The sequence below is a fragment of the Nannobrachium achirus genome (genome assembly GCF_963921795.1).
Source record: "Nannobrachium achirus genome assembly, chromosome: 13".
NCBI lineage: Eukaryota > Metazoa > Chordata > Actinopteri > Myctophiformes > Myctophidae > Nannobrachium > Nannobrachium achirus.
Genome location: NC_137833.1, coordinates 34,504,550 through 34,532,096, shown reverse-complemented (window position 1 = coordinate 34,532,096; position 27,547 = coordinate 34,504,550). Strand labels below are relative to the sequence as shown.

Here is a 27,547-nt window from a genome sequence, read left to right as displayed (position 1 = left end):
TCCTTTCTACTCCTACATACTTAGTGAGAAAATGAAAATAAAAACATCAATGTGTTCAGTTTACAGTGGCGAAGTGTGCTATTATTTTCTATAGCAATCGGCCAAATGGTGGCGCTGTAGGAAGCCTTCGAAAGTGCGATCTTTGAACAGGTATAGCTCATGCTGTGTTATACATACAGCCATGAAACCTGTATACACTTATGCGTCTCCTCATGCCGAACAACTTTTACCCTCTAACTTTTGACCTCTGACCTTTAGGTCTCCCACAATTCGGAATTATATGAAAAACAGTAAAACTCTATCTCCTCCTGGGATTTTCGCGTTACGCGCATGAAACTTTTTTCACATGAACTTTGGACCAATACGTTCAGATTGATCAACCAGATTTTTTTTAAAGTGAAATATAATTTTTGTATAATTCAATCAACATTGCGGTTTTATGCAAATTATTCTTCGGCCTCTAAATCATACATGCAAAGTTACACGTTCATGGCATTTGGCAAAGATGTGGAGGGTTAGTCAAAGTATCACTGAAACCAATTTTATTCCAATCGGCCAAAGGGGGGCGCTATAAGAAGCGTTTGAAAATTCATACTTCAAACGGGCATAAGTCATGACTCGTTTTGTTTGAAGACATGCAACTTGTTACACGCGTGCTTTGACTCGAGCGGAAGACATCTGTGTCGTTGTTAAGTAAGCTCCGCCCTTCGATTTTCCGCCATATTGAGCAGTTTGTAAAACGCGTAAACCCGCTTTTATTCTGGAATTTTCGCATCACGTGCACAAAACTTTTTTTACGTGAACTTTGGACCGATATCTAAAGATATGTCAGATCGGATTTCTTTAACATTGAAACCTGCTTTTTTAAATAATTCAAACAATATTGCATTTTTATGCAAATTATTCTTCTGCCTCTAAAACATACATGCAAAGTCACATTTTCATGACAAAATAGTGTAGAGGGTTAGTTCAAATATCACTGAAACCAATCTTACCCCAAATGGCCAAAGGGGGGCACTATATAATTTTGAGCAGTTTGTAAAACGCTTAAACCCGTTTTTATTCTAGGATTTTTTTTGCAATTTGCATGAAACATTCTACACGCAATCTAAGGACCTTTATCTTTATTTAGCCTATGAAGTGCACACAAAAAAATTATAAAATAATAATAATAAATATAGCTGCAAGCAGCGATAAAGTGGCCAAAGCCAAAAACACCTCAAATCGTGAACACAGCCTGGGATGTGCGTGAAATCTTGCAAGCACATTCCCGATAGGTCAAGGAACAGATACCAACCTTCTCACATTGGCCTGTTATAGCGCCACCAGCGGGTCAACTTTTGCATAACACATTTTTGGAACAAAATGGACCAATCTTTGACGTCAGTAACGTCAAAGAGAGCACTGCCTGCGATCTTGACATTTTGTCATTATTGTGGGCTCGCCTATAAGGCGAGCACACTTTAGATATTGTCATTATTTATTTATCTATCAGGCAGTCATATCAAGTATCAAAAAACTTCGGTTCCTTTCTACTCCTACATACTTAGTGAGAAAATGAAAATAAAAACATCAATGTGTTCAGTTTACAGTGGCGAAGTGTGCTATTACTTTTTACAGCAATCGGCCAAATGGTGGCGCTGTAGGAAGCCTTCGAAAGTGCGAACTTTGAACAGGTATAGCTCATGCTGTGTTTGAGGTACAGGCATGAAACCTGTATACACGTATGCGTCTCCTCATGCCGAACAACTTTTAGCCTCTGACTTTTGACCTCTGACCTTTAGATCTCCCACAATTCGGAATTATATGAAAAACAGTAAAAATCTATCTCCTCCTGGGTTTTTTTCGATACGCGCACAAAACTTTTTTCACATGAACTTTGGACCAATACGGTCAAACTAATCTCGGCGGATTTCTTTTAAAGTGAAATATAATTTTTTAATAATTCAATAAATATTGCAGTTTTATGCAAATTATTCTTCGGCCTCTAAATCATACATGCAAAGTTACACGTTCATGGCATTTGGCAAAGATGTAGAGGGTTAGTCAAGGTATCACTGAAACCAATTTTATTCCAATCGGCCAAAGGGGGGCGCTATACGAAGCGTCTGAAAATTCAAACTTCAAACGGGCATAAGTCATGACTCGTTTCGTTTGAAGACATGCAACTTGTTACACGCGTGCTTTGACTCAAGCGGAAGACATCTGTGTCGTTGTTAAGTAAGCTCCGCCCTTCGATTTTCCGCCACTTTGAGCAGTTTGTAAAACGCGTAAACCCGCTTTTATTCTGGAATTTTCGCGTCACGTGCACAAAACTTTTTTTACGTGAACTTTGGACCGATATCTAAAGATCTGTCAGATCGGATTTCTTTAACATTGAAACATGCTTTTTTAAATAATTCAAACAATATTGCATTTTTATGCAAATTATTCTTCTGCCTCTAAAACATACAAGCAAAGTCACATTTTCATGACAAAATAGTGTAGAGGGTTAGTTCAAATATCACTGAAACCAATCTTACCCCAAATGGCCAAAGGGGGGCGCTATATAATTTTGAGCAGTTTGTAAAACGCTTAAACCCGTTTTTATTCTAGGATTTTTTTTGCAATTTGCATGAAACATTCTACACGCAATCTAAGGACCTTTATCTAACATGCCTATGAAGTGCACACAAAAAAATTATAAAATAATAATAATAAATATAGCTGCAAGCAGCGATAAAGTGTCCAAAGCCAAAAACACCTCAAATCATGAACACAGCCTGGGATGTGCGTGAAATCTTGCAAGCACATTCCCAATAGGTCAAGGAACAGATACCAACCTTCTCACATTGGCCTGTTATAGCGCCACCAGCGGGTCAACTTTTGCACAACACATTTTTGGAACAAAATGGACCAATCTTTGACGTCAGTAACGTCAAAGAGAGCACTGCCTGCGATCTTGACATTTTGTGCTTTTATAGCCATTGTTTTCTGGCTTGAAGCGAGCCCACAATTGTTTCGAAGGAACAATATTTTTCTAGTTAGTGTGGTTGCCCTTACAGGGCAACACACTATAGTTCTAGGGAAACTTTATTCTTTATTAGTGTGGTTGCCCTTACAGGGCAACACACTATAGTTCTAGGGAAACTTTATTTCTTCGTTTCTAGTGTAACCTTTTTTTCGGCGCGAATCTCCTCCCACAGTTTTTGCGCCACACACTCGCGCCATATGTCAAATCGACCGGCTTGATCGGGAATAGTGTGCTATTACTTTTCTAAGAGAAAAGTTGTATAGTTTAATTGATATTAATTTATTAGTGAATTAATTTTCCCCATTGACTTATAATGGGAATTGCAAAAACTCACATTAGATTATTTTTCTCTCGCAAACAATAGGAGCTACAGTTTCAAAACTTGGAGAGGAGATTCATAATTATTGCAAGAATTAATCAAATTATAAATACATCACTCTGCCTCATGGTGGCGCTATAACAGCCCACTTTACGTTTTGGCCTGTAACTCTTGAACCGTAAGTCGGAAAATTAAAATTCCTTTTTCCCTGGATTCCTTGGGTCATGACGCATCTCCTCATATAGGCCACGCCCATTTGCGTCAGGATAGATTTTCCGCCATTTTGAATTTTCTTCAAAACACACTTTTTGCTCCTTTTCCTACATATTTTCTCCAAATGTCACAAAAATCGGTACACATGATCTATGGACTTATGCGATAAACATATTCAAACGATATTTCGATAGTCCATACCGTTCTTCCGTAACAGGGTTCCAAAGTTAGCGGGAGGGGCCCGTTTCGCAAAAAATAGCCATAAATCCGGAACGAAACATCCAGTCAACACCACATTTTAACCACTAGTCGGGGGTGGTATACTCAACAAATCCCCAAAAGCATTTCCATTTCGACCCATAGGGGGCACCGGGGCTGGCAACCACACTCGCAATTTCCCAAATTGCACATTTTCTAGTTCTTTATTCTTCTAGATAAACTTTTTTTCGGCGCGTTTCACAGCCCACAGTTTTTGCGCCACACACTCGCGCCATATGTCAAATCGACCGGGTTCATCGGGAATCGAGTGCTTATATTTTGCTAAGAGAAAAGTTGTATCGTTTAATTGATATGAATTTATTAGTGAATTAATTTTCCCCATTGACTTGAATGGGAAAATGCAAAAACTCACATTCAAATATTTTTCTCTCGCAAACCATAGGAGCTACAGTTTCAAAACTTGGAGAGGAGATTCATAATTATGGCAAGGATTATTGAAAAAATAAATACATCACTTGGCCTCATGGTGGCGCTATAACAGCCCACCTTACGTTTCGGCCTGTAACTCTTGAACCGTAGGTCGGAAAATAAAAATTATTTTTTCCCTGGATTCCTTGGGTCATGACGCATCTCCCCATATAGGCCACGCCCATTTGCGTCAGGATAGATTTTCCACCATTTTGAATTCTCTTCAAAACACACTTTTTGCTCCTTTTCCCACATATTTACTCCAAATGTCACAAAAATCGGTACAAAAGATCTCTGAACCCACGCGATAAACATATTCAAGCGATATTTCGATAGTCCATACCGTTCGTCCGGAACACGCTTCCGAAGTTAGCGAGAGGGGCCCGTTTTGCCAAAAATAGACATAAATCATAAACGAAACATCCAGTCAACACCAAATTTAAACCACAAGTTGCGGGTGGGATATTCAACAAATCCCCAAAAGCATTTCCACTTCGACCCTTAGGGGGCGCCAAAAACGCACAAAACGTAACCGTTTCAGGCCAAAACGCGTTTTTCAGGGGGAACAACCCTCTCAAAACGAAACACAAACGATCTCGGGAGCGACGTGACAACATAATCGTCTTGCAAAACTCGTGGGAGGGGGGCGGGGCGAGCAACCACACTCGCAATTTCCCAAATTGCACATTTTCTAGTTTATATACTATATCAAGTTCTCCTCAAAACTTCGGTTCCTTTCTACTCCTACATACTTAGTGAGAAAATGAAAATAAAAACATCAATGTGTTCAGTTTACTGTGGCGAAGTGTGCTATTACTTTTTACAGCAATCGGCCAAATGGTGGCGCTGTAGGAAGCCTTCGAAAGTGCAAACTTTGAACAGGTATAGCTCATGCTGTGTTATACATACAGCCATGAAACCTGTATACACTTATGCGTCTCCTCATGCCGAACAACTTTTACCCTCTAACTTTTGACCTCTGACCTTTAGGTCTCCCACAATTCGGAATTATATGAAAAACAGTAAAAATCTATCTCCTCCTGGGATTTTCGCGTCAAGTGCACAACACTTTTTTCACATGAACTTTGGACCAATACCTATACAGTCTATGTGGTGAGAAGTTTGTACGTTAAACCATTAATTTTTAATAATTCAATTCATATTGCGGTTTTATGCAAATTATTATTCTGCCTCTAAATCAAACATGCAAAGTGTTACTTTCATGGCATTTGGCAAACATGTAGAGGGTTAGTCCAAATATCACTGAAACCAATCTTATTCCAATTGGCCAAAGGGGGGCGCTATACGAAGCGTTTGAAAATTCAAACTTCAAACGGGCATAAGTCTTGACTCGTTTCGTTTGAAGACATGCAACTTGTTACACGCGTGCTTTGACTCAAGCGGAAGACATCTGTGTCGTTGTTAAGTAAGCTCCGCCCTTAGATTTTCCGCCAATTTGAGCAGTTTGTAAAACGCGTAAACCGGCTTTTATTCTGAAATTTTCGCGTCACGTGCACAAAACTTTTTTTACGTGAACTTTGGACCAATATCTAAAGATCTGTCAGATCGGATTTCTTTAAAATTGAAACATGCTTTTTTAAATAATTCAATGAATATTGCATTTTTATGCAAATTATTCTTCTGCCTCTAAATCATACATACAAAGTAGCATGTTCATGGCATTTGGCAAAGATGTAGAGTGTTATTCCAAATATCACTAAAACCAATCATACCCCAATTGGCCAAAGGGGGGCGCTATATCATTTTGAGCAGTTTGTGAAACGCTTAAAACCGTTTTTATTCTAGGATTTCTTTTTAGCAATTTGCATGAAACATTCTACACACAATCTAAGGACCTTTATCTAACATGCCTATGAAGTGCATACAATAAAATAATAAAATAATAATAATAAATATAGCTGCAAGCAGCGATAAAGTGGCCAAAGCCAAAAACACCTCAAATCATGAACACAGCCTGGGATGTGCGTGAAATCTTGCAAGCACATTCCCAATAGGTCAAGGAACAGATACCACCCTTCTATCATTGGCCTGTTATTGCGCCACCAGCGGGTCAACTTTTGCATAACACATTTTTGGGAAAAATGGACCAATCTTTGACGTCAGTAACGTCAAAGAGAGCACTGCCTGCGATCTTGACATTTTGTGCTTTTATAGCCATTGTTTTCTGGCTTGAAGCGAGCCCACAATTGTTTCGAAGGAACAATATTTTTCTAGTTCAGGTATGACATTGTACAAGGTTTTTAATTTTGTAACAAAGGTTTCTCCATGAATCCTACACTACATCATTTCATCTCTTGTTATCTCCTCTCCTAGGTGGTGAAGGCCCCTCTGTCAGCTCCGTCCATGGGGTCCTGGGAGCCGGTGTATGTCCCAGACCCCCACACCACCATCAAGGACATGGAGGTGATGGGGGACCAGTGTGTGTTGACCATCAGAGAGTCAACTGGCCAGCTGGCACTGACTATGGTCACTCTGGTTCAGCCCAAGCAACCATACACTATACAGGTTAATAGGAAATAATTTCTTTCTTACTTTCTTTCTTTCTTTCTTACTTTCTTACTTTCTTTCTTACTTTCTTACTTACTTACTTACTTACTTACTTACTTACTTACTTACTTTCTTACTTTCTTACTTTCTTTATTTCTTTCTTTCTTTCTTTCTTGTCTTGTACAATCAGTTTATTCATTCTTTATGCCCTCTATTTCCACAGCTCCCCTCCTGGGCCTGTGCAGTTGAAACTAAGCCTCCAGGTCTATCTGACCACCACAGTATGCTGGAGGTCCTGCTGTCATCTCCAGTGTGCCCCCCAGTGCCTTACCATCTGTACCCCAGTGATGGCCTCCTCTTATCGGCCACGGGAGAGGACGGCGCCTCCTCAGAGAATCAGAGTCGGGGCAATTATTCAACCACACGCCTAGAGGCCCACAGCCAAGTAGGAACACTTGAACAGACACAGGAGACATGCATGAACCCAGTGCATGCATGGACGCACGCACGCACACAAACACACACACGCGCACGCACGCACGCGCGCGCGCGCACGCACGCACGCACGCACGCACGCAAACGCACGCACGCACGCACGCACGCACGCACGCACGCACGCACGCACGCACGCACGCACGCACGCACACACACACACACACACACACACACACACACACACACACACACACAGTATAGGTATCTGTGGTGGTAAGATGGCAGAGATCTCAAGTGTCCACTCTGTCTACAATTAGCCATAATGGAAAGAATACTCCATCTGTACAGCCAGTATCTCTCTCTCTGTCTGTCTCTCTCTCTCTCTATCTCTATTTTGTACAGTATCTTGTTTTCTCTTCCCTTGCTGTCTCCCTCCCAGTGGGCAAGACACTGAACCCCAACAAGAGTTCAAGAGTTTGTTCTGTTCAAGACTGGTCCTAATAGTTAGAATGTAGAGGTACATGTACTGTACGTGCAAATGTACTTGGCTAACGCCCCAAAAACTAAAGGGAACACAATCTTGCTGTTCCCTCTCCATCCCTACTGATTCTCTTTTTTCCCACAGCATCCCTCATTCTTGCTCCCTCTTTCTCTCTCCATCCGTCATGGGCAGGATGGCACAATGGTACCAGTAACTGTGTTCCATGCAGTACCTATGGAATGTCTGAGGGCGGCGCCGCTGCTTGTCCATGTGTACGGATCCTACGGCAGGGACCTCAGCATGGACTTTAGCCCAGAGAGAAGACTATTGCTGGAGCAGGGCTGGGTACTGGCCTACTGCCATATAAGGTAAGACGAACAGACACATGAACACACACAGACAGATAGGCCTATACAGCAAGCGTCTTCATCAGGGGGTCCGGGACCCCTAGGGGGTCCTCAGAGTTACTACAGGGGGTCCTCCAAATCTTTGTGTGATAGAAAAAAAAAATCGCCTTTTTTATATTAACCCCATGAACCCTAGTGTCCATATTCTGAGAACTTTGGCCAAAAATAGCAGATCTGCAAGCTCACAACGCCTCGCATTTTAACCTCGCAGCGCAAGGCGTTGTGAGCTTGTAGATCGTCTATTTTCGGCAAAATATCTGAAAACACAAATTGACATGAATCCAAAATACACTGATGATTGTGCTGTCAATGAAACTATATGGAATCTATGAAAAGGTTGAGGGGGTCACTGCTTCATCTCTCTCTCAACTAAGGGGAGAGAGAGATGAAGCATAAAGGTTCAATACCCCTGCTATACAGTATGTGGAATTTATATATCGATGCAATTATAAACCGGAAAAAAGCTCAAGTATGGTCCAGAATTCAGTTTTTAATTCTGCATTCCATCCTTCTGACTCCATCTTTCCACCCTCCAGAGGCGGAAGTGAACGAGGTCTGTCCTGGCACAGACAGGCCAGGGTGGAGGGGAAGCGGAGAGGAGTGGAGGACCTCCTGGCCTGTCTCCGTCACCTCTCCTCCCTTGGAGTCTCCTCTCCCTCGCTCACCGCCCTCACAGCCTGCAGTGCCGGGGCCGTGCCTGCGGGGGCACTCTGCAACACACACCCTCACCTGCTAAGGGCCATCACACTGCAGGTGAGAAGGTCAAGCATCTAGGCAGTGGTTCTCAAATTTGGGGTTGGGACCCCAAGTGGGGTCCCACAATTATTTTGTGGGGTCCCCAGATGATTAGCTTAATGTCATTTTTTTCCCCTCACCCAACTGTAAACAAACCAACACACAGTATAAGTGTATACAGGTTATCTGCACATTTATAAAGTGATAATTTAAGGACTTTCAAGACCATTTTAATACAAAATGTCAAATATTAAGTAAGCAAGAGGCGAACATTGTGAAAATAGCCAATCTACATGCTCACAACGCCTCGCAGTGGAGGCGTTATGAGCATGTATATAGGCTATTTTCACAATATTTATCTGTAGAACCGAGTCACATTAAATGTAATACCTACAATTCCAAGTGCTTGTCAGGGTGGGGGTCCCCAGTTCAAATATCTTTATTTTGGGGGTCACAGCCTTAAAAGGTTTGAGAACCCCTGATCTAGGGGAAGTGGTGTGTGTGTACGTGCGTGCGTGCGTGCGTGTGTGTGTGTGCAGTGTGCACTAAAGGAACACACAAAGCCTGAACACTGTACTGTGTACAGCACTTCATCAGATGACAACACACACGCTGAGCTCCTCTTCCTCCCTGTGTCCAGGCTCCCTTCCTGGATGTGTTGGGGACCATGCTGGACCCCGGGCTCCCTCTGACAGTGGAGGAGAGGGAGGAGTGGGGAGACCCTCTGGCAGACCCTGAGCACAGACTCGCCATCGCCTCCTACTGTCCCAGTCACAACATTACCCCTCAGGTACAGGGAGAGATATTTGATGAGTGTGGCACATTATTATTCCTTTTGATGTTCACTATATAACTGAAGCAAGGTAGACTTGTTGGGGTGTAACTGGTGGTGATTATTTCTGAGAGAAAAAAGAGATATTCCAAGAGACATATGATAGATTTGATAGAAAAGACTATCTACTCTCTAATAGTTTTCCCATATCCTATATCTTGTATTTTGGAATAATAAAATGGACAGTGTTTCCTGTGTGTGTGTGTGTGTGTGTGTGTGTGTGTGTGTGTGTGTGTGTGTGTGTGTGTGTGTGTGTGTGTGTGTGTGTGTGTGTGTGTGTGTGTGTGTGTGTGTGTGTGTGTGTGTGTGTGTGTGTGTGTGTGTGTGTGTGTGTGTGTGTGTGTGTGTGTGTGTGTGTGCGTGCGTGCGTGCGCGTGCGTGTGTGCGCGACAGCATTACCCCTCCATGTTGCTCACAGCCTACAGTGGAGATGTCAGAATACCCCTGGTAGGGGTCCTCAAGTACGCTGAGCGACTGAAGAAAGCTATTCATGAATACTTGAGCACACAACCTGCATCAGGTAACCACACCAATGAAACAATGAGCATTACAGTTCACTGATGATAAATATGTGTTTGTGCAGATATTTATGTGCAGTATATCTCTGAGGGTTTGAGTGGGACATGGAATGTACACACGCACGTCTTTGACAAAATGCAAATCAGTCAGTCAGTACTTTTTGATTGAGTCTGCACTACACACATTGGTAAATGGCAAATTTCCTACAGCATCTATCACTCACCCCACTGTCAAAGCTGAATTTGAACACCATGATTTTAAGTAGGCCTCATTTAACCACTTTACTTTATTTTTCCCCAGTGTTCAATGTCATCATCCACCTTGTTTTGCATTCGTTTTCCATAAGAAGCTTTAATAGTTATGACAAATATTCTGTGAGAATATTTATAGGGAGACAATAGTAATGGATTCTGAGTACTGCAAGTTTAGCTCGACACAAATGAATTGAAGTGCAGGTCACCTTGTAGCACCTACCACGCTTGCGTGTGTGTCAGCAAAACGCTCTGATTCTCTCTCCCCCAGCTACTATTTGCAGACGGTCTTTCTCCCTCTCACTCTTAATCTCACACCAACACATGGGTTGTACTCCTCTTTACACCCTTCTCATATTGTCTTCTCTCCCTACATCTCAAATGCCCATGCACACTTATCTATCCCCCTCTTTCTCTACCTCACACACAAGAGTTAAAGTCTGCGTGTGTCTCCCCTAATCTCCCTCCCTCCCTTGCTCTCCCAAGTCTTTGATAAAGTGCTGATGGTATAGACACACACACACATACTCAGTCAGTCACACGGCAGGCCTATTAGCATGGTAAAGAGATAGCATATCGCAGCGAGAGAGAGATTAGACACCACAGCCAGGGAGCTGTCAAGGTCAAGACCGCAGCTTGTGAAACAGCGAGAAAGAGAGAGAGAGAGTGGTACAGAGGAGATGAAGAGTGGGGGAATATGCAGGATGGGGAGGGGGGGGGGCATATCAGATGTAAGCATGAGTGAAAGAGGAGTATAGATGCAATGCGGAGGTGGAGAGAGAGACAGGATTACGGCAGATAAGATCAGGAGAGAGGGAGCAAATAAAGCTATAAGTACAGTGAAATAAGACAAATATCAGATATTTTTCGGGATAACAGCTCCTCCGCCTTCTCTCTGCTAATCCTTTAGTTTTCCTCTCACCTTTGCACCCTCTCTCTCTCTCTCTTTCAGAATGTGTGCCTAATGTGGTTCTGAACATCCAGCCAGGAGCAGATCACTTTGGCCCAGAGGACTTTGACCTGGTCTTAAAGGAGGTAACAGGCTTTCTGTCAAGTGGCGTAAAGGTGTTAACATTTAGAAGTACTGTGGGGAAAACTAGCTAACTAGTAATGCAGATCTTAATCTCGACAAAACCGTGTTGTTTTCTCTGTGTGCCCAACCTCAGGTTAAATCGTTAAACTGGTCACAGTGTATGCCATACATACACTCTATTCAGGCCACTGAGGCCAGGATTTGTCAACAGTATGCATCAATGGCTGTAATAAAAGCACCACTCTAGTGCCATAACCTTGCTTTATTGGCTCTTAGTAGTGTTTATAGTGAGACGTTTTGGACTCTATTATCATCATAATGTGAGCATGACGGAGATATCAGTATTGTGTAATAGTGTGGAAACAAGACTTCCCTAAAATATAACAATAAAACCTATTACCATGAGTATGAGTCATTCTGGTTTAAATTTTGAATTTGAAAGCATCTGTTATTTCACAGCCATACATAGGAAGTCTCAATCTTTCTCTACTGATCAAATGCAAAATGCAGGATATGCTTTATTATCATCAAAGGTTAAAATTGGATTAATATAAAATTGTCTCCAGACTGACGTGCCGGTTCGGTCTCTCCTCTCCCCAACCCAGAGCGCACTCCAGATGGCCTTCTTCTACGTAGAGCTGGGCTTGGAGCCTCCACGCCATCCACCCAAGAAGAAACGGAGGTAGCTGGGCATGTCCAGTAGGCAGACATCCAAACCACAATCACCACTCCAGATCATCAATCCTTACACTAAAGACCACTATGTATTTAGTGTAAGGTTGAATCTAGATGCAAAAAAACTCAGTGTAGAAGAGAAGATGGCATGGCAAGCATGCTTTTGGCACGCTCCAGGGATACATCAAATCTCACCTCTCACATTGAATGCACACAAGCAACTAGAATAAGCAAGATGATGTACATATACAGTATTTTGTATGGTGAGATTGACAAGAGAACTTACAACCTTGCAAAACAATTATTTTCAGTTTTAATAAACTTCTCAACTGTTAAGCTTTGTGATGCATGGGCTTTTGAAGACATGGTAGGCAGCTTCACTAAGATGTTTAATTCAGCCCCTGAAAACATATAACGAATCCTATAAGGTGAAAACATTGCTGAAAATCCTATTTTAGCCTATACAGTTGTTACCAAGGGACAGTCCTATTGTTAGCATTTATAAAGTATGTCTAAGGCCCCCAGGTAGCAGGCCTTCTGCGATATGTAGCACTCTGTGGAATGACTGGGATTAAAGCGAGTATCGCTGGAAAATTCGATCAATAAGCCTTCTCCTGCTGCTGTATTGATGTCGGACTTAACTATCACTTCCCCATCCCTAGCCTGGTTAGTGCTCATTCGGATTTTTAACTGGTCCGGTAACTCATGGATTTCTGAGAGATTTGTAGTGGCGTTGTCACTGCCAAAGTTGAGGACGATAAGGAAAGCCCTGCGGTATCCGTCCAACTCTCGGAGGTAGGAAAAGACGTTGGCATCGGCATGGACATAGCAGAACCAACCGCGGTGAAGCGACATCTCCGACTGACGCAGGGCACTCAGTGAGCGGTATTGCTCTAGAATAGAACCCTCCGTGTACTTCTGGGCCTGTGCAGGGAAGACAGAGCAAGGAATGTAATCCAAAGAAAGCCTTCAAATTTCATTTTAGTTTAGTTCCATTGTAGGTCTATTGACATTATTCAGTTCACACAGTGATAATTTAGTTCTTATGTCATACTTGTCACACTCGTCGAACCCTAAAAAGTGCCTTTAAAATAGAAAATAATTGGGAAATTTGGCCTGGGGTAGTGCTGAAAGGCCATGGGGGCAACCTCCTTTTCACGGCAATCCATACATTTTTAGGTATCTTGTATGCAAGTGGAAACTTTGACCTGAAGGTGACGCAAGAAGATTTCTGGGGGTGTCAGCCAAACCTCTCAGGTCATGATAAAGGGCTGTGGCGCTTCACTTACTGTACCTACCTTCACATTGACATTAGTGTAGTTGGAGTGGACAGGCAGCCAAGTGATGTCAGACCCGTTTATGTTGTTAAAGCCGGCAGTTGTTTCATTCGTCCACTGCATGGGAGAGCGCTGGGGGTCCCGACTGGCGCTCTGCAAGAAGTGATTGAAATGTACTGTATTCCTGTATACTCAAATACAAGTGTTGTCATAAGGGTTTGCACTGGGAACCACACTTTTTATCAAACCTCAATATAATATATGTGAACAAACATACACAAAAGTCTGGAGCAGTCTTCCTTTATGAATTGTGTGGAAAAAGCGTATGCATGCCTGTTATCTTGGAATTTAAATGTACTGTTAGGAGACTTAGGACAGACCCAATCTTAAAATTTTAGATTCTTCACTGTAGTAGAATTTGTCTATGACCCTGCCAAAATCATTTAATGATCCACTTTTGGTTCCTGTGTGTGTTCAAGTGTGCATGTGTGGCGTGCGTCTGTGTGTACTGACCGCATTGAATTTCCCGGCTGGGTCCTGCATTTGGCTCTCCGTAACTTCGACATTCTCCATGCCGATCTCCTCGCCGTAGTAGGTGGTGGGCGTGCCAGGCAGGGTCAACAGCAGCATGTTGATGACACGGGTGTAATTCTGACCTGCACTGGAGGCTATGCGAGGCATGTCATGATTCCCTACCTGGCCACAGGAGGAGAAGTGAGAGATGACAGGAGGCAGAGTGAGATTGAAGTGAGGAGAAACGAAAGCCAAAGAGCTGGACAACAGAGAGAGTGAGATGAGTTTGGGTGAAGGTAGGCTGTTTTAAAGGACCATATGGGTTTACTGGATACATGTAATTTATGTATTCACAGCTTTGGCCATATATCGTACGTAAACCTAGTCTTATTTTTTAGATTTTGTCTTTGATTATAGTAGGGTTGTTGATGGCTGATTTAAGCTGCCTCAAACTAATTAGACTCAGAGCTGGGTGTGACTTATTGTTGATCGAGCTAATCGATGCACACAGGATAAATCAGCCATTCCCACAGACACACATGGAGAGAACCTAGTCATGAGAGCATGACCCATCTGCGCTGTCTTGTACCTCCTTTAATACCCTGTTGTCATAGTGACTTTGGGATTATGTTGATATGCATGCCAAAACAGCTGAGTATTGTTAGCTTGTTGCTGTTGCACCGGAAATAAAAGTGACCCTAATGTTGTCTGTCCCCTGCTAGCATATACATTTTCTCACTATGGTCCTTTAAAGGAGTAGTTCACCCCCAAAATGACTTTTTTTCTATTGATTTGTCACGCCATGGAGACTAGAGTTCAATAATATTTTTAGTTTTTTGTCGCATTCCTAAGACAAAAATGTGATAACAATAAATTTACCCCCATTCGTTCCGGATGGGGACCTGTTTTGAAACGGGTCCCCATCCGGAATCAATGGGGGTAAATTTACTCTAATCAAAATTTTGTCTTAGGAATGTGACAAAAACCAAAAAATATTATTGAACTCTACTCCATGGCATGAGAGTAATCAATAGAAAAAAAGTCATTTTGGGGGTGAACTTGTCCTTTAACCTATCAATGTGCATATATGAAAAAAAAATTCGAAGGTTGGTTTGACAGGATCTGAGTGAGGTTATTATAGTTTTACATTTTTCATGTATTTTCTTTGTTTAGATTTATTAGTTTTACATTTTTATTATATGGGGTAATCTGGGGTGGGATTCAAAAAGGTCTGAAAAATAATAAAAACAAAAATATCTCTGCAACCTGTTGTGATACAACCAAAATACTTAGCTTATGTAGGAATATTGACATGGACTAAAACCTAGGACATTTTCTTTAGTTTTAGTTAGTCTTAGCCTTGTTTTTACTTTTATTCCGGTTAACCACATTTTTTTCCCAATTGTAGTTTTCATTATTTTGTTAGTTTTAGTTAACTATAACCGTTGATCTGACCCTATACTTACCACCCAGTTGGGCCACTGTCCTGGAGGCATGTTGTCCATCCAGAGATGGACCAGTCGTTGAGCCCACCAGCCACTGGTGTTCTGAGGCAGCTCCGTCAAGTAGAAGTTAAAAGGGAAGTCACTCTCTTTGACCTGTGGAGTGCCATAATACATCATGGTCTTCTCAACCTCCTGGTGATCATATGACTCAGTCACCATGAACCTGGTATGAGGCAGACAATGTCACAGGGTACAATACTATTATTAGTCGTAATATGTGAAACATGTACAATGGAGTTATTATATTATATACAGAACAATGATATGTGCTGTCTGCTTGGTATGCTATACACACTGAATGTGTGAAAAATATGTGAATCCAGAAATATGCAGATGTGAAAATCTCAATTATCAGAAAATATCATTACACTTTCACAGATTAGATTGCAGAGTGAAAGTGTAATGATATTTTCTGATAATTGAGATTTTCACATCTGCATATTTTTGTTATCCATATAAATACAGTATATCATCATTTTAAAGTAGGTTTAAAAAAGGATGAGAAAATGTACCTTTCCTGGGCATTCTTTGCAGAGCCATGTCACTTGTTTCTGGCTTCTTTTATATCAATTATTTTCACTGTTTCTCCCAAATTAGTCCGTTTGTAAAATCTCAAATTCCATAACATTTCCGTATCGTCTTGTCACTGCTGCCCCTACTCGTTCACCTGCCACTAGTTAGGAGCCCCCATTGGGAGAACATAGCATGTGTGGAGAAACAGTACCCAGCCCTGAGCACCATTGAACGTTCATATTCTCTATAATATACTTAGTTACACATAAGGCTGACTCCCATACCTGTGTCTGCCAGGCTCCCGGCTGTAGATGTCCATTTCTGCCCTCCACTCCCTCAGTATGTCATGTAGACCCAGCTGGGTGGTGGTGTAGTCATGGTGGAGATCCCACCATGTATCCTTTAGAGAGTTTGTAAGGAATATAACATGATTCAGTTACACTGGGTATAGTTACATGTGACTGCTAATAAATGTCCTTTCGTTAATTTATTTACCTCGCCCAAAAAAAGCAACACGTTTCAACATGATCTGTCTTCGTCAGCATAGTTCTTAGTCTAAAAATGTATAATTACTCTCACATCTCAAAATCTAATGGGGAGATTGGCATGAAAGTTAACACACACTCAGCAAGGATGAACCCTTCAGATTTGGTCAACTCCATGACTTTTCCTCTAGCGCCATCCTTAGGCCATCTTCCACTTGCACACAAGTTATGTCAATATATTGCATTCCTGCACACTGTCTTGTTTGCATACATACATTATCATCTAGCTTTCAAAAGACTCAAACAGGCCAGTAATTTTAAACACTAGTGGGATTCTGAACAGTTACAATAGTTTAATATAAATGTGAAATGTACTGCTAAAATATTAAGGCATATGCTAACTTGATCAGCAATGAATATCTGTCAATACAGTATATGAATACATTAAAGACTTATATATCAGTCCCTGACTTGTTGTCAGAGCCATTGAGAGGTCAAGGACAGAAAGACAGAAACAAAGTAAGAAGAACTGCAAACAGGGTTAAAGATTGAAAGGGAAATAGACAGATAAGGACTGAGTAAATCATTCAGTTGACAGAACCAGACTGGCCACTCTGTCTCAGTGTGTAATTCTGCAGCCGTCATTAAATCCCACTGACTTGTTAATCCACTGAAATATGCCTCCACTAATCTCCTCCTCACTGTGAGAAATAACTGCAGTCTCTCTATAGTACAGAAACTATTTCACAGAGTTCAGTTCTGCACAGAGCAGTGCTGTGAGCAGCATGAACAGGATGTTTTCAAGGAGGACAGTAAAATCATCCCCAGCCATCAACCTGAGATAAAAAATCTGCTGCGTAGTTAACAACGTATGTTTCTACCTTATAATGTAGAAGGTACTACTTCCAAATAGCTCTTTGGAGCCTACTGTACCAGTCAAAAACAGTGCAAAAGAAACTGCAAAAGAGTATACAGCATTTTTCAACCCTTGACTGTCTTTTCAGAAAGTATTAGTTCTATGAAGCTAAACACAGCTCAACCATTTGTCTGCTCACAGTTGAGGATTATATATATCAAAATATCACATTGTAGAATGATGCACCCTGGCAGGGTCCAAAACTGCCAATTACATGTCTGAGTTGGTCAGACTCCAGCAGCGGTATAGTTTACGCATTCTGAGAAAGTGACGAGGTTCAACTTATGGAGAGGAGCAATCGCTGCCTTGCGTTTTTAGTTTAGAAAAAGTTTAGAAAAGCCACCCATTTAGCGGAAAAACACAGCGGGAGCCATAACGAAATCACTATCACGCTATCACGTGACTGAACGTTAATTTGTTTCCCACTGAGGCTTCTTCACTTGCTGTGGGTTCAATTTGATTAGACGTCAAAATAAAATGTTGAAAAATAAGAATACCCCCACAGAGGTGCAGCGGTATTTCACCAGATGCCACATAATTGCAACATATTCTCAAGCAAAAGAAAAAGTTTGAACATAAATAAGTAAAGAAATACAGTAAGTAAAACCATCAGCCATGAGACCTTCAGCCATGATGTGTTAACTTGATGACTGCCAGAGGCCACAAGGTGCCACTAGAGTGCCAGCCATTCCTCCATAAGGCTTCATAGTAACATCCGGTTAACCACGAAGAAGTGGCTTGTGTTTTTTCTGCAAATAGTGTTATGAACGTGAAATGGAGGCAGAGAGCTAACAGTTAGCTATCGGCTATTTATTTTTTTAGAAGCCCGATCGGAGGCTATTTAGCCGCAATTTTTTTTTTCCGCTGCACTAGGAACACAGTTCAGAGAAAATGAGCTCTAAAGATGTGACTTTGTATTGGATTGTGCGGCGCGTTTCGGCGACGTTACCCGATTACGGGCCGGTGGAAAGAGAGCTCGGTAGGCGGCTTGGATCAAGATTTAGACCGGGGCTTCGTTGAAGCCTCCGATTATTTAATTCATTTTATTAAAGGAACCGAAAATTTTCGGTTTTTGTAAACCTTAACTCATTTAGTGCCAGCGCCCTCTAGGGGCCATAGAATGCCAGGGTATCTCTCATAGGCGAGCGCTTTAGCTTCCAGGACCTCACCTTCCAGGACCTCACGTGCTCACGTTCATGCACGTCATGGAAAGGTCCCGGATGATAATGCTAACAGAATGGCTATTCCCATTTTGTCATCTAAAAGATCATTTTTGGGCGATTTCGCCGTAAATAAACCTCGCGCCGCTTCCCTAAAGACACAATCCAGAGATATAAGCCTTCAAAGATGTGGTCTTTCATTGGATTAGGCGGAGATTGGCGATTTCGTTCGCAAATAACGGCCGGCCGGGAGGTTGCTAGCTTTCGGCTAGTAGCTAGAAAAATCAGGCCAGGCTTCAGAAGGCCTCTTATCATTTTATTAATTTCATTAAAAAAAGCAGAACTACTGCGGGATCGGCACACTCGTATACTCATCGGAAGCGGCGCCGAACATTGGGTGAACATTGGGGAGCTCAAAAATGTATTTTAAACCATTTTTAATGGAATATATCGTCGGACAGAGTAGAATGGCTAGCTGGCTAGCGGCTAGCGAGCCAGGACCACCCACGACTCTACAAGCAGCTCGGGGTAAGTGAATTAATGATCGGCACAGAATGAGTTAATACGTCTTGCAAAAATAGAGTTTTTTTGGGGGGGCTCTAAACTTTATTCTAAACCATTTTCAATGGAATAAATCGTCGCAATATGTAGCATGGCTCAGGGTAAGTAAAATAGGAAAAAAATATTGGATTGGATTGAAAAAAAGAACCGAAAATATTCTGTTTTAGCACTAAAAGAGTTAAGAGGTGAGACTCACTGCTGTTTCGTTGGGGTTGACCAGAGGCTCATCCCTCAGGTGTTTGGCCTCCAGGAGGTGTTGGACCGCATCCATGCGGAAGCCATCCACACCTTTTTCCATCCAGAATTTAATGATGTCCTGAGAAAACACTTTCAGAATCACACACACAAGAATGCTGAAATATATCTTTGTACAATTCTGCCTTCTCTTGAGGACCCATGATGATAGCTTGTGTGAGAAAGAACATAGATCCTTGACTGATTAAAATGTTTGGATATCAAACCAGTTGATTGGGAAGAGCATGTCTAATTGGGGGTAGAATAGGCATCTCCAATTAAGGTTAAGATAACAGTTAAGGTTATGTAACTGTGTGTGTGTGTGTGTGTGTGTGTGTGCGTGTGTGTGTGTGTGTGTGTGTGTGTGTGTGTGTGTGTGTGTGTGTGTGTGTGTGTGTGTGTGTGTGTGTGTGTGTGTGTGTGTGTGTGTGTGTGTGTGTGTGTGTGTGCGCGCGCGCGTGCGTGTGTGTGTGTAAACTTTCTTACAATCATCTCTTGGCGGACATGTGGGTTTCTGAAGTTGAGGTCTGGTTGCTCTTTGAAGAACTGGTGCAAGTAGCACTGTCCTCTAACTTCATCATAGGTCCATGACGAGTTCCCAAACACACTAACCTGTGGGCAGAAGAGGAGAGGACATTATAATGTGCTGTGTGAGTTGAAAGACATGATATGGGGTGGGCTGAGCCTCATGCATAACAGATTTCCCAAAACAGCTATGCCCAAATATGGAGTGTGTTGTCTAACCTCAATGTGTCATCATGGCATCAGGCGCAAACATATGGAGCCAGAACAGTCTCATAATTCACAAATGCGTACCTCCAGTTTTGTAATTTTTGAAATTTTGTGTTTCCACATTTTGAACTCACATGCCCAGATTTGAAACTCACAAGGTCAGATTCTTGTGTATTTTGTATCTGTGATTTGTATCTGTGTTTTGTATTTGTGTTTTGTATCTGTGATTTGTATTTGTGATTTGTATTTGTGTTTTGTATTTGTGATTTGTATCTGTGATTTGTATCTGTGATTTGTATTATTATTTGTTATTTATATCTCTGATTTTTATCTGTGATTCAAATCCACAAAATACAAACACAAATCACAGATACAAATCACAGATACAAATCACAAATACAAAACACAAACACAAAACACAGATACAAATCACAGATACAAAACACAGATACAAATCACAAATACAAAACACAAACACAAATCACAGATACAAATCACAGATACAAATCACAAATACAAAACACAGATACAAAACACAGATACAAAACACAAATACAAAACACAAACACAAAACACAAATACAAATCACAAATACACATCATATAAATCCACAGATCATGCACGTCTGCTGTGAGGTAATTTTTTCCGCCACTAGGGGGAGCTGTGCAGTGGATTTTTTTTTACAGTGGATCTGTTTTGCAGTGACTTTATGAGACTCAGTCTGACGGGTTGCCATGTCCGCTTATTATAAGCGACTTTATTATTACCATTATTATTATTAATATTAATAGTAATTCTTCATCTCCAGAGGCGAGGCCGACCGAGGGGCCTCTGGAGTCGGGGTCTGACCACCCGGGGACCCCCTGGAACCCTGGGGACCCCCCGGGGACCCCCTGCTATCTAGTCCCATGTATTTAAAAAATGTTCGGCTCTACAATGGTTTCAATGGGAGGGCCGACATTTTTTTTTTTTGGGGAAATCCGGGACTTAACACGCCCACTTAACACACCCTCCAGGGGGCCCAGGGACCCCCGCAAAATTATAGCGCCGCCTAGCGGCGGCGCGCCGCCACTGCAGCGCACAAACTTCCAGAACTCGGGCTAGGAGCGACCGTTCGAGACGGGACCGGTACCCACACGTCCGGCTCGGGGCCCCGGAGCCGGCCGTGCCACTGCGCCGCCTGGCGGCCGACGCCAAACAGGAAGTGCCTCTATATCTCATGAACCGTTTGTCGTACAGACGCGTGGGTGGCGTCATATGACTTGATTAAGAGTCCTTGACCTTAATTGGTGCAACAGGAAGTGCCCTTCGCCAAACAGGAAGTGCCTCTATATCTCATGGACCGTTTGTCGTACAGACACGTGGGTTGCGTCATATGACTTGATTAGGAGTCCTTGACCTTAATTGGTGCAACAGGAAGTGCCCTTCGCCAAACAGGAAGTGCCTCTATATCTCATGAACCGTTTGTCGTACAGACGCGTGGGTGGCCTCATATTACTTGATTAGGAGTCCTTGACCTTAATTGGTGCAACAGGAAGTGCCCTTCGCCAAACAGGAAGTGCCTCTACATCTCATGAACCGTTTGTCGTACAGACGCGTGGGTGGCCTCATATTACTTGATTAGGAGTCCTTGACCTTAATTGGTGCAACAGGAAGTGCCCTTCGCCAAACAGGAAGTGCCTCTGTATCTCATGAACCGTTTGTCGTACAGACGCGTGGGTGGCGTCATATCACATGATTAAGGGTCCTTGACCTTAATTGGTGCAACAGGAAGTGCCCTTCGCCAAACAGGAAGTGCCTCTATATCTCATGCACCTTTTGTCGTACAGACGCGTGGGTGGCGTCATATCACATGATTAAGAGTCCTTAAAGGAGTAGTTCACCCCCAAAATGAAATTTTTTCTATTGATTACTCAGGCCATGGAGAGTAGAGTTCAATAATATTTTTTGTTTTTTGTCACATTCCTAAGACATAAATGTGATAACAATAAATTTACCCCCCTTTGATTCCGGATGGTGACCCGTTTCGAAACGGGTCAGACTTCCATGTAATTCATAGTACACGGATCATGCACACCCATGCCTAGATCATGCACCACGTGTGTCCACATTGCTCACAGCTTTCAAACAAAAAAATCCGCATGGAAATCCGTTCAGGCATTCATGAGATAACAGCCATTATGTTTTCCTAAAATGTAAACAAAGATGGCTGCCATGCTTGAAAGATGGGGTTGCTATGGGGGTTAAACATGCGATTTCGCGATTGCTATCATGCCTACAACATTTTTTGGGGTCAAAATTAAAAAAAAAAAAAAAAATGTTTTTTTTTTTTTTTTTTTTTTTTTTTTTTTTTTCGGGATTTACGGGCTTGGCAGGGAGGTACAATGGGATTTTTACGGGATTTTCGGGCTTGGCAGCAAATGAGTTAAGCTGAAGGACTCTTAATCAAGTCATATGACACCACCCAAACGTGTATGACAAACGGTTCATGAGATATAGAGGTACTTCCTGTTTTGCAAAGGGCACTTCCTGTTGCACCAATTAAGGTCAAGGACTCCTAATCAAGTAATATGAGGCCACCCACGCGTCTGTACGACAAACGGTTCATGAGATATAGAGGCACTTCCTGTTTGGCGAAGGGCACTTCCTGTTGCACCAATTAAGGTCAAGGAACTCCTAATCAAGTAATATGAGGCCACCCACGCGTCTGTACGACAAACGGTTCATGAGATATAGAGGCACTTCCTGTTTGGCGAAAGGCACTTCCTGTTGCACCAATTAAGGTCAAGGACTCCTAATCAAGTAATATGAGGCCACCCACGCGTCTGTACGACAAACGGTTCATGAGATATAGAGGCACTTCCTGTTTGGCGAAAGGCACTTCCTGTTGCACCAATTAAGGTCAAGGACTCCTAATCAAGTCATATGACGCAACCCACGTGTCTGTACGACAAACGGTTCATGAGATATAGAGGCACTTCCTGTTTGGCGAAGGGCACTTCCTGTTGCACCAATTAAGGTCAAGGACTCTTAATCAAGTCAAATGACGCCACCCACGCGTCTGTACGACAAACGGTTCATGAGATATAGAGGCACTTCCTGTTTGGCGTCGGCCGCAAGGCGGCGCAGTGGCACGGCCGGCTCCGGGGCCCCGAGCCGGACGTGTGGGTACCGGTCCCGTCTCGAACGGTTGCTCCTAGCCCGAGTTATGGAAGTTTATGTGCGCTGCAGTGGCGGCGCACCGCCGTTAGGCGGCGCTATAATTTTGCGGGGGTCCCTGGGCCCCCTGGAGGGTGTCCGTGCGGGTTAAGTCCCGGATTTCCCCAAAAAAATGTCGGCCCTCCCATTGAAACCATTGTAGAGCCGAACATTTTTTAAATACATGGGACTAGATAGTGATATTTGTGATTTGTATCTGTGTTTTGTATCTGTGATTTGTATCTGTGTTTTGTGTTTGTGTTTTGTATTTGTGATTTGTATCTGTGATTTGTATCTGTGATTTGTGTTTGTATTTTGTGGATTTGAATCACAGATAAAAATCAGAGATGCAAATAACAAATAATAATACAAATCACAGATACAAATCACAGATACAAATCACAAATACAAAACACAAATACAAATCACAAATACAAATCACAGATACAAAACACAAATACAAAACACAGATACAAATCACAGATACAAAATACACAAGAATCTGACCTTGTGAGTTTCAAATCTGGGCATGTGAGTTCAAAATGTGGAAACACAAAATTTCAAAAATTACAAAACTGGAGGTACGCATTTGTGAATTATGAGACTGTTCTGGCTCCATACAAACAATTCAGTCAGTTCCATATATGGGCATATACTGATGATATCAGCGATCTCCATATATGGACACGAAAGGGACAAGGACCAACAGGTATAGAGATCTCCATATATGGGCATATTGTTCGGATCGGCAGTAGGTGTGAGGGCTGCTGAGCTCACAACGCGCCACAGTGCTATATAGGCGGATTTTGATGTTATATTAACAAGCTTGACAGCATGGTGAATTATGTACCAACCCAGTTGTTAGGCGTGTGGTCGGTATGGTTGCAGTCAGTCCAAACATAGAAATCCTTGTAGTGTTCGTCTTCTCCAGCACGGCTCTGGTTGAACCAGTAGTGTTTGTCACTGGTGTGGTTAGGGATGAAGTCCATGATCAGCTTCAAGCCTGAGTGAGATTATAGCAGGATAGATTATTGGTTCACACCCAATTTATTTTTCCTCAAGACCCAAAAGAGAAATTTGGTGTCTTGCTGGGATCCAAACGTACAAAATAAATTATGAATTAACCAAATAAGGGCCATTTAATAGTTGAAATAGCCAGTCCCTAAACACTTATAGAGCCGATCTACAAGCTCACAACGCATTGTGATTCGTAGAGTAAAAGAAATTCACACATTTAGCAACTTTTGGTATTTTGGAAAGTTAGTAATAGTAATAGGGAACAATACCCAGAATATGTACAACCGGACAGTTTACAGTGGTTAAAGTATATTTTTAGGGAATAGAATTTGCCTTTGGGAAATGTATGCACAAAGATTACTGACATAGTAAATACATAAATACTATTCCCTACTTTTTGTGTGGTTGTATATGCAATAATCATGATTTTCACAATATTTATCTGTGGAACCAAGTCACATTAAATGTAATACCTACACTTCCAAGTGCTTGTCAGGGTGGGGGTCCCCAGTTCAAAATCAAATATGTTTATTTTTGGGGGTCACTGCCTAAAAAGGTTTGAGATTCCCTGCCATAGACACTCCAAAGGTGCACCTTTGTTGTGAATTTCAGCGAGGAGCTCCTCAAAGTCATGCATGGTTCCATAGTCGGGGTCGATGTCTCTGAAGTCCTCCACATCATAGCCAAAGTCCTTCATGGGAGACTTGTAGATTGAGCTGATCCAAACCGCCTTGATGTTGAGGTACTCAACGTGGTCCAGCTTCCCCATAATACCTGTGTATTCAGGGGCATCATAAGGGGGGGGAGGGGGGTGGGGAGTGGGACTGAGTTACTAGGGCCCAAATAGGTGGAGGAGCCTCCAAGTTCAAAAGCAGGGACGTGCTGGCCATTGGGAAAAGCGGGACAACTCCCGAACGGCCGGCCATTAGGAAAAAATAAATAAATAAAATGTCAGCCTTCGTTCTATTTTGGGGGCTGGGTGGCCAACAAAGTAAATCGTCACTGTCGGGCAGAAACCTCGTATCTCCAAGTTTCAAATTTATTTTATTTTTTTCGCAAAGCAAAGCCCTGCTTCATCATACAAGGCCGTTGCACACAGGCGTTGTGTGCTTGTAGATTGGCTGTTTTCACTAGTTTAAATCATTTTTAAAATGATAAATACAAAACAAACGGTTTTGGACACCCGACAACGACGAAATCTAACAAAAAAAAAATGAGGGCCTCTCCAACTCTTTTTCCCGGGCTGAATCAGGGGCCCAGCATGTCCCTGTTCAAGAGGGAGCGCTCTTGCAAAACTTTGGAAGCCAATCTTAGCCAATCAGGATGGAATATGAAAAATCTTAAAGACCCGTTTCTATAATGACTATAATAGAGATACTGTGTACCGATTTGTGTGAATTTTCAAAATCTGTGGGAGAAATCTGTAGTCCAAAAATTCTGTAGACAAAATAATTGGGGGCAGAGGTTCTGCTCTGACACCCAGGGAGTGTGTGTGCACAGTTTCGCTGCAATCGTGCTAACAGTGCCGGAGATTAGCTGTCCACAGACGGAAGGACACACATGCACGCACTCACGTGGACGGACGGACAGGGGCGAAAACAGTCTCGGCCATGCCTTTCAGCCTGGCGGAGACAACAACAGGCCATGAAGAGAAGACGTTGAATAACTGATTGATTGATTGATTGAACACCTCAGCAGTTTGCATAGGAAAAGCACAGCACAGGACAGTACAGTTCAGATACAAGGTCTACTAATAGGAATTAAACCCAAGAATGCACTATGGCTTCATGTGGTCCTTTTGTACTCATTTCATTGAGACATTAACCGGTGTTAGTGGTGTACGCCTAGTTGTTGCAACAATCAGTAGCACCATTAGCAGCAAGTCCTGCATTTCATTTCCTTGAATGAATCTAGTTGGGAAAATAATAGCTGGAAATAACATGCTCATAAATCTGCTGTCCCTGCTGTTGTTGCTGGTTGATTGCCCCTGAGGCCACTCTGTGAAAGTGAATGAAGTGTAAAGGGCCATAAAACCATTCAGTCCAGCCTGCTCTTTATGCGTTTTGGTTTTGCATTGGCGAGTGTGTTAAGTCTAATTCTGCATCATTAAACATGAGGGAATTCCTTCCTTCTACTGTCCCTGCTAGAAACAATAAAGCATTAGAAATAGAAAACATCAAAAGCAATAGAATTAGTGTATCTATGTTTCCCCCCCCCCCCCCCCTCCCTATTTAGGCAACTTTGTAAATATTAAGTCCTGACCTAAGGCTGAATCTGAATAAACTTATGAAACGCCTGTGGAACATGGCTTGAACAATATATTCGACACTGCAGCCATCCTATAAAAGTGAGTAGCAACTAGATTATAAAACAAGAGCCATAAAAACATTTAGTGCCAACCTATGAACCTATCAGTCAAGCTTGTCATTCTCATAACAGCAACAGTCAGTGTTGTAACACATTTGTAACACACAACACAACACAGTTACAATGACCAAAACATCCTTCATTTGTAGACTAATGTTGAGCCCATGTGCTATTCAATAAAATTCAAGCCGTTATTTCAGGCCTAGGGAAATCTGTCAAAATAAAAAAGAAATAGCACAATAAAATGAAATTAAGAAAAATAAACTAGCTGTTTATTTAATGACATAATAGATTAAAAGGATAACACCTAAATCACCTCATAATCCTTAAATGTAAGAAATCATGTCTGTTAATTCAAAAAGTGTAACTAGAAAATTTGGTTCCAGCTGTAGTAGTAGCCTACACTGTACAGTACAAGTTAAATTAACACTCCAAAATCCAGACTCCACCTCAACGTCTTCTTACCTTTCAGGTCTCCGATCCCATCGCCGTCAGTGTCCTTGAAGGAGCGGGGGTAGATCTGGTAGATCGGGGATGCCTGCCACCAGCTCAGACACCGAGGAGACAAGGCGATCACGGTTATTGTCAGCGCCACTAGCACAAGAGTGCAGATAATGGTCAGCCAGAATAGGATCTGTCGGGGCACCCGGTACCGGGCCTGGCTGGAGTACAGCAGCAGGACATCCTTGGGCATTCCTGCGTACGGCTTGACCTGTGTGTACTCTGCAGCATCAACGCCGGCAGAGTCCCGCTTGTCTCCGCCAGTGGTGGTGGGTATCTGTATCTCCGTCACCGAGACGCTGCCATCCTCCCGAAAGCCTGGGTTTTGGATGCACTCTTCCAGCTCCACACTGTTGCTGGTGCCATTGGGTCCCTTTGGGAGACTCATGACCAAAGAACTGATTCAGAAAATAATCCTATATAATAATAATCGACTGCGTGTCGAAGTTGTGGTCCCTCT

General features: G+C 42.4%; 2 protein-coding genes across 2 annotated transcripts in view; one reads left to right on the top strand and one right to left on the bottom strand.

Annotated features, from left to right (window-relative positions):
- prepl (prolyl endopeptidase like) overlaps positions 1–27,177 on the top strand; it is a 38,268-nt gene extending 11,091 nt beyond the window's left edge. The window contains exons 6-14 of the mRNA XM_080739865.1: positions 6,567–6,758; positions 6,964–7,185; positions 7,849–8,024; positions 8,600–8,816; positions 9,439–9,588; positions 10,024–10,150; positions 11,353–11,435; positions 12,039–12,115; positions 27,059–27,177. Coding sequence (XP_080595991.1) covers positions 6,567–6,758; positions 6,964–7,185; positions 7,849–8,024; positions 8,600–8,816; positions 9,439–9,588; positions 10,024–10,150; positions 11,353–11,435; positions 12,039–12,115; positions 27,059–27,104 — 1,290 coding nt within the window. The 3' untranslated portion in view covers positions 27,105–27,177. The remainder of the gene's footprint in view (positions 1–6,566; positions 6,759–6,963; positions 7,186–7,848; positions 8,025–8,599; positions 8,817–9,438; positions 9,589–10,023; positions 10,151–11,352; positions 11,436–12,038; positions 12,116–27,058) is intronic.
- On the bottom strand, positions 12,601–27,316 carry slc3a1 (solute carrier family 3 member 1; the record flags this gene model as incomplete). Its single annotated transcript, XM_080739866.1, has 10 exons — positions 27,052–27,316; positions 24,814–24,993; positions 24,057–24,205; positions 19,759–19,884; positions 19,235–19,354; positions 16,201–16,316; positions 15,365–15,566; positions 13,899–14,081; positions 13,407–13,538; positions 12,601–13,032 (listed from the first exon to the last, which is right to left on the bottom strand). Exons 1-10 carry the CDS (start codon positions 27,278–27,280, stop codon positions 12,601–12,603), a joined length of 1,869 nt encoding a protein of 622 aa, XP_080595992.1. The 5' UTR covers positions 27,281–27,316.
- Positions 27,317–27,547: the final 231 nt, after the last annotated feature.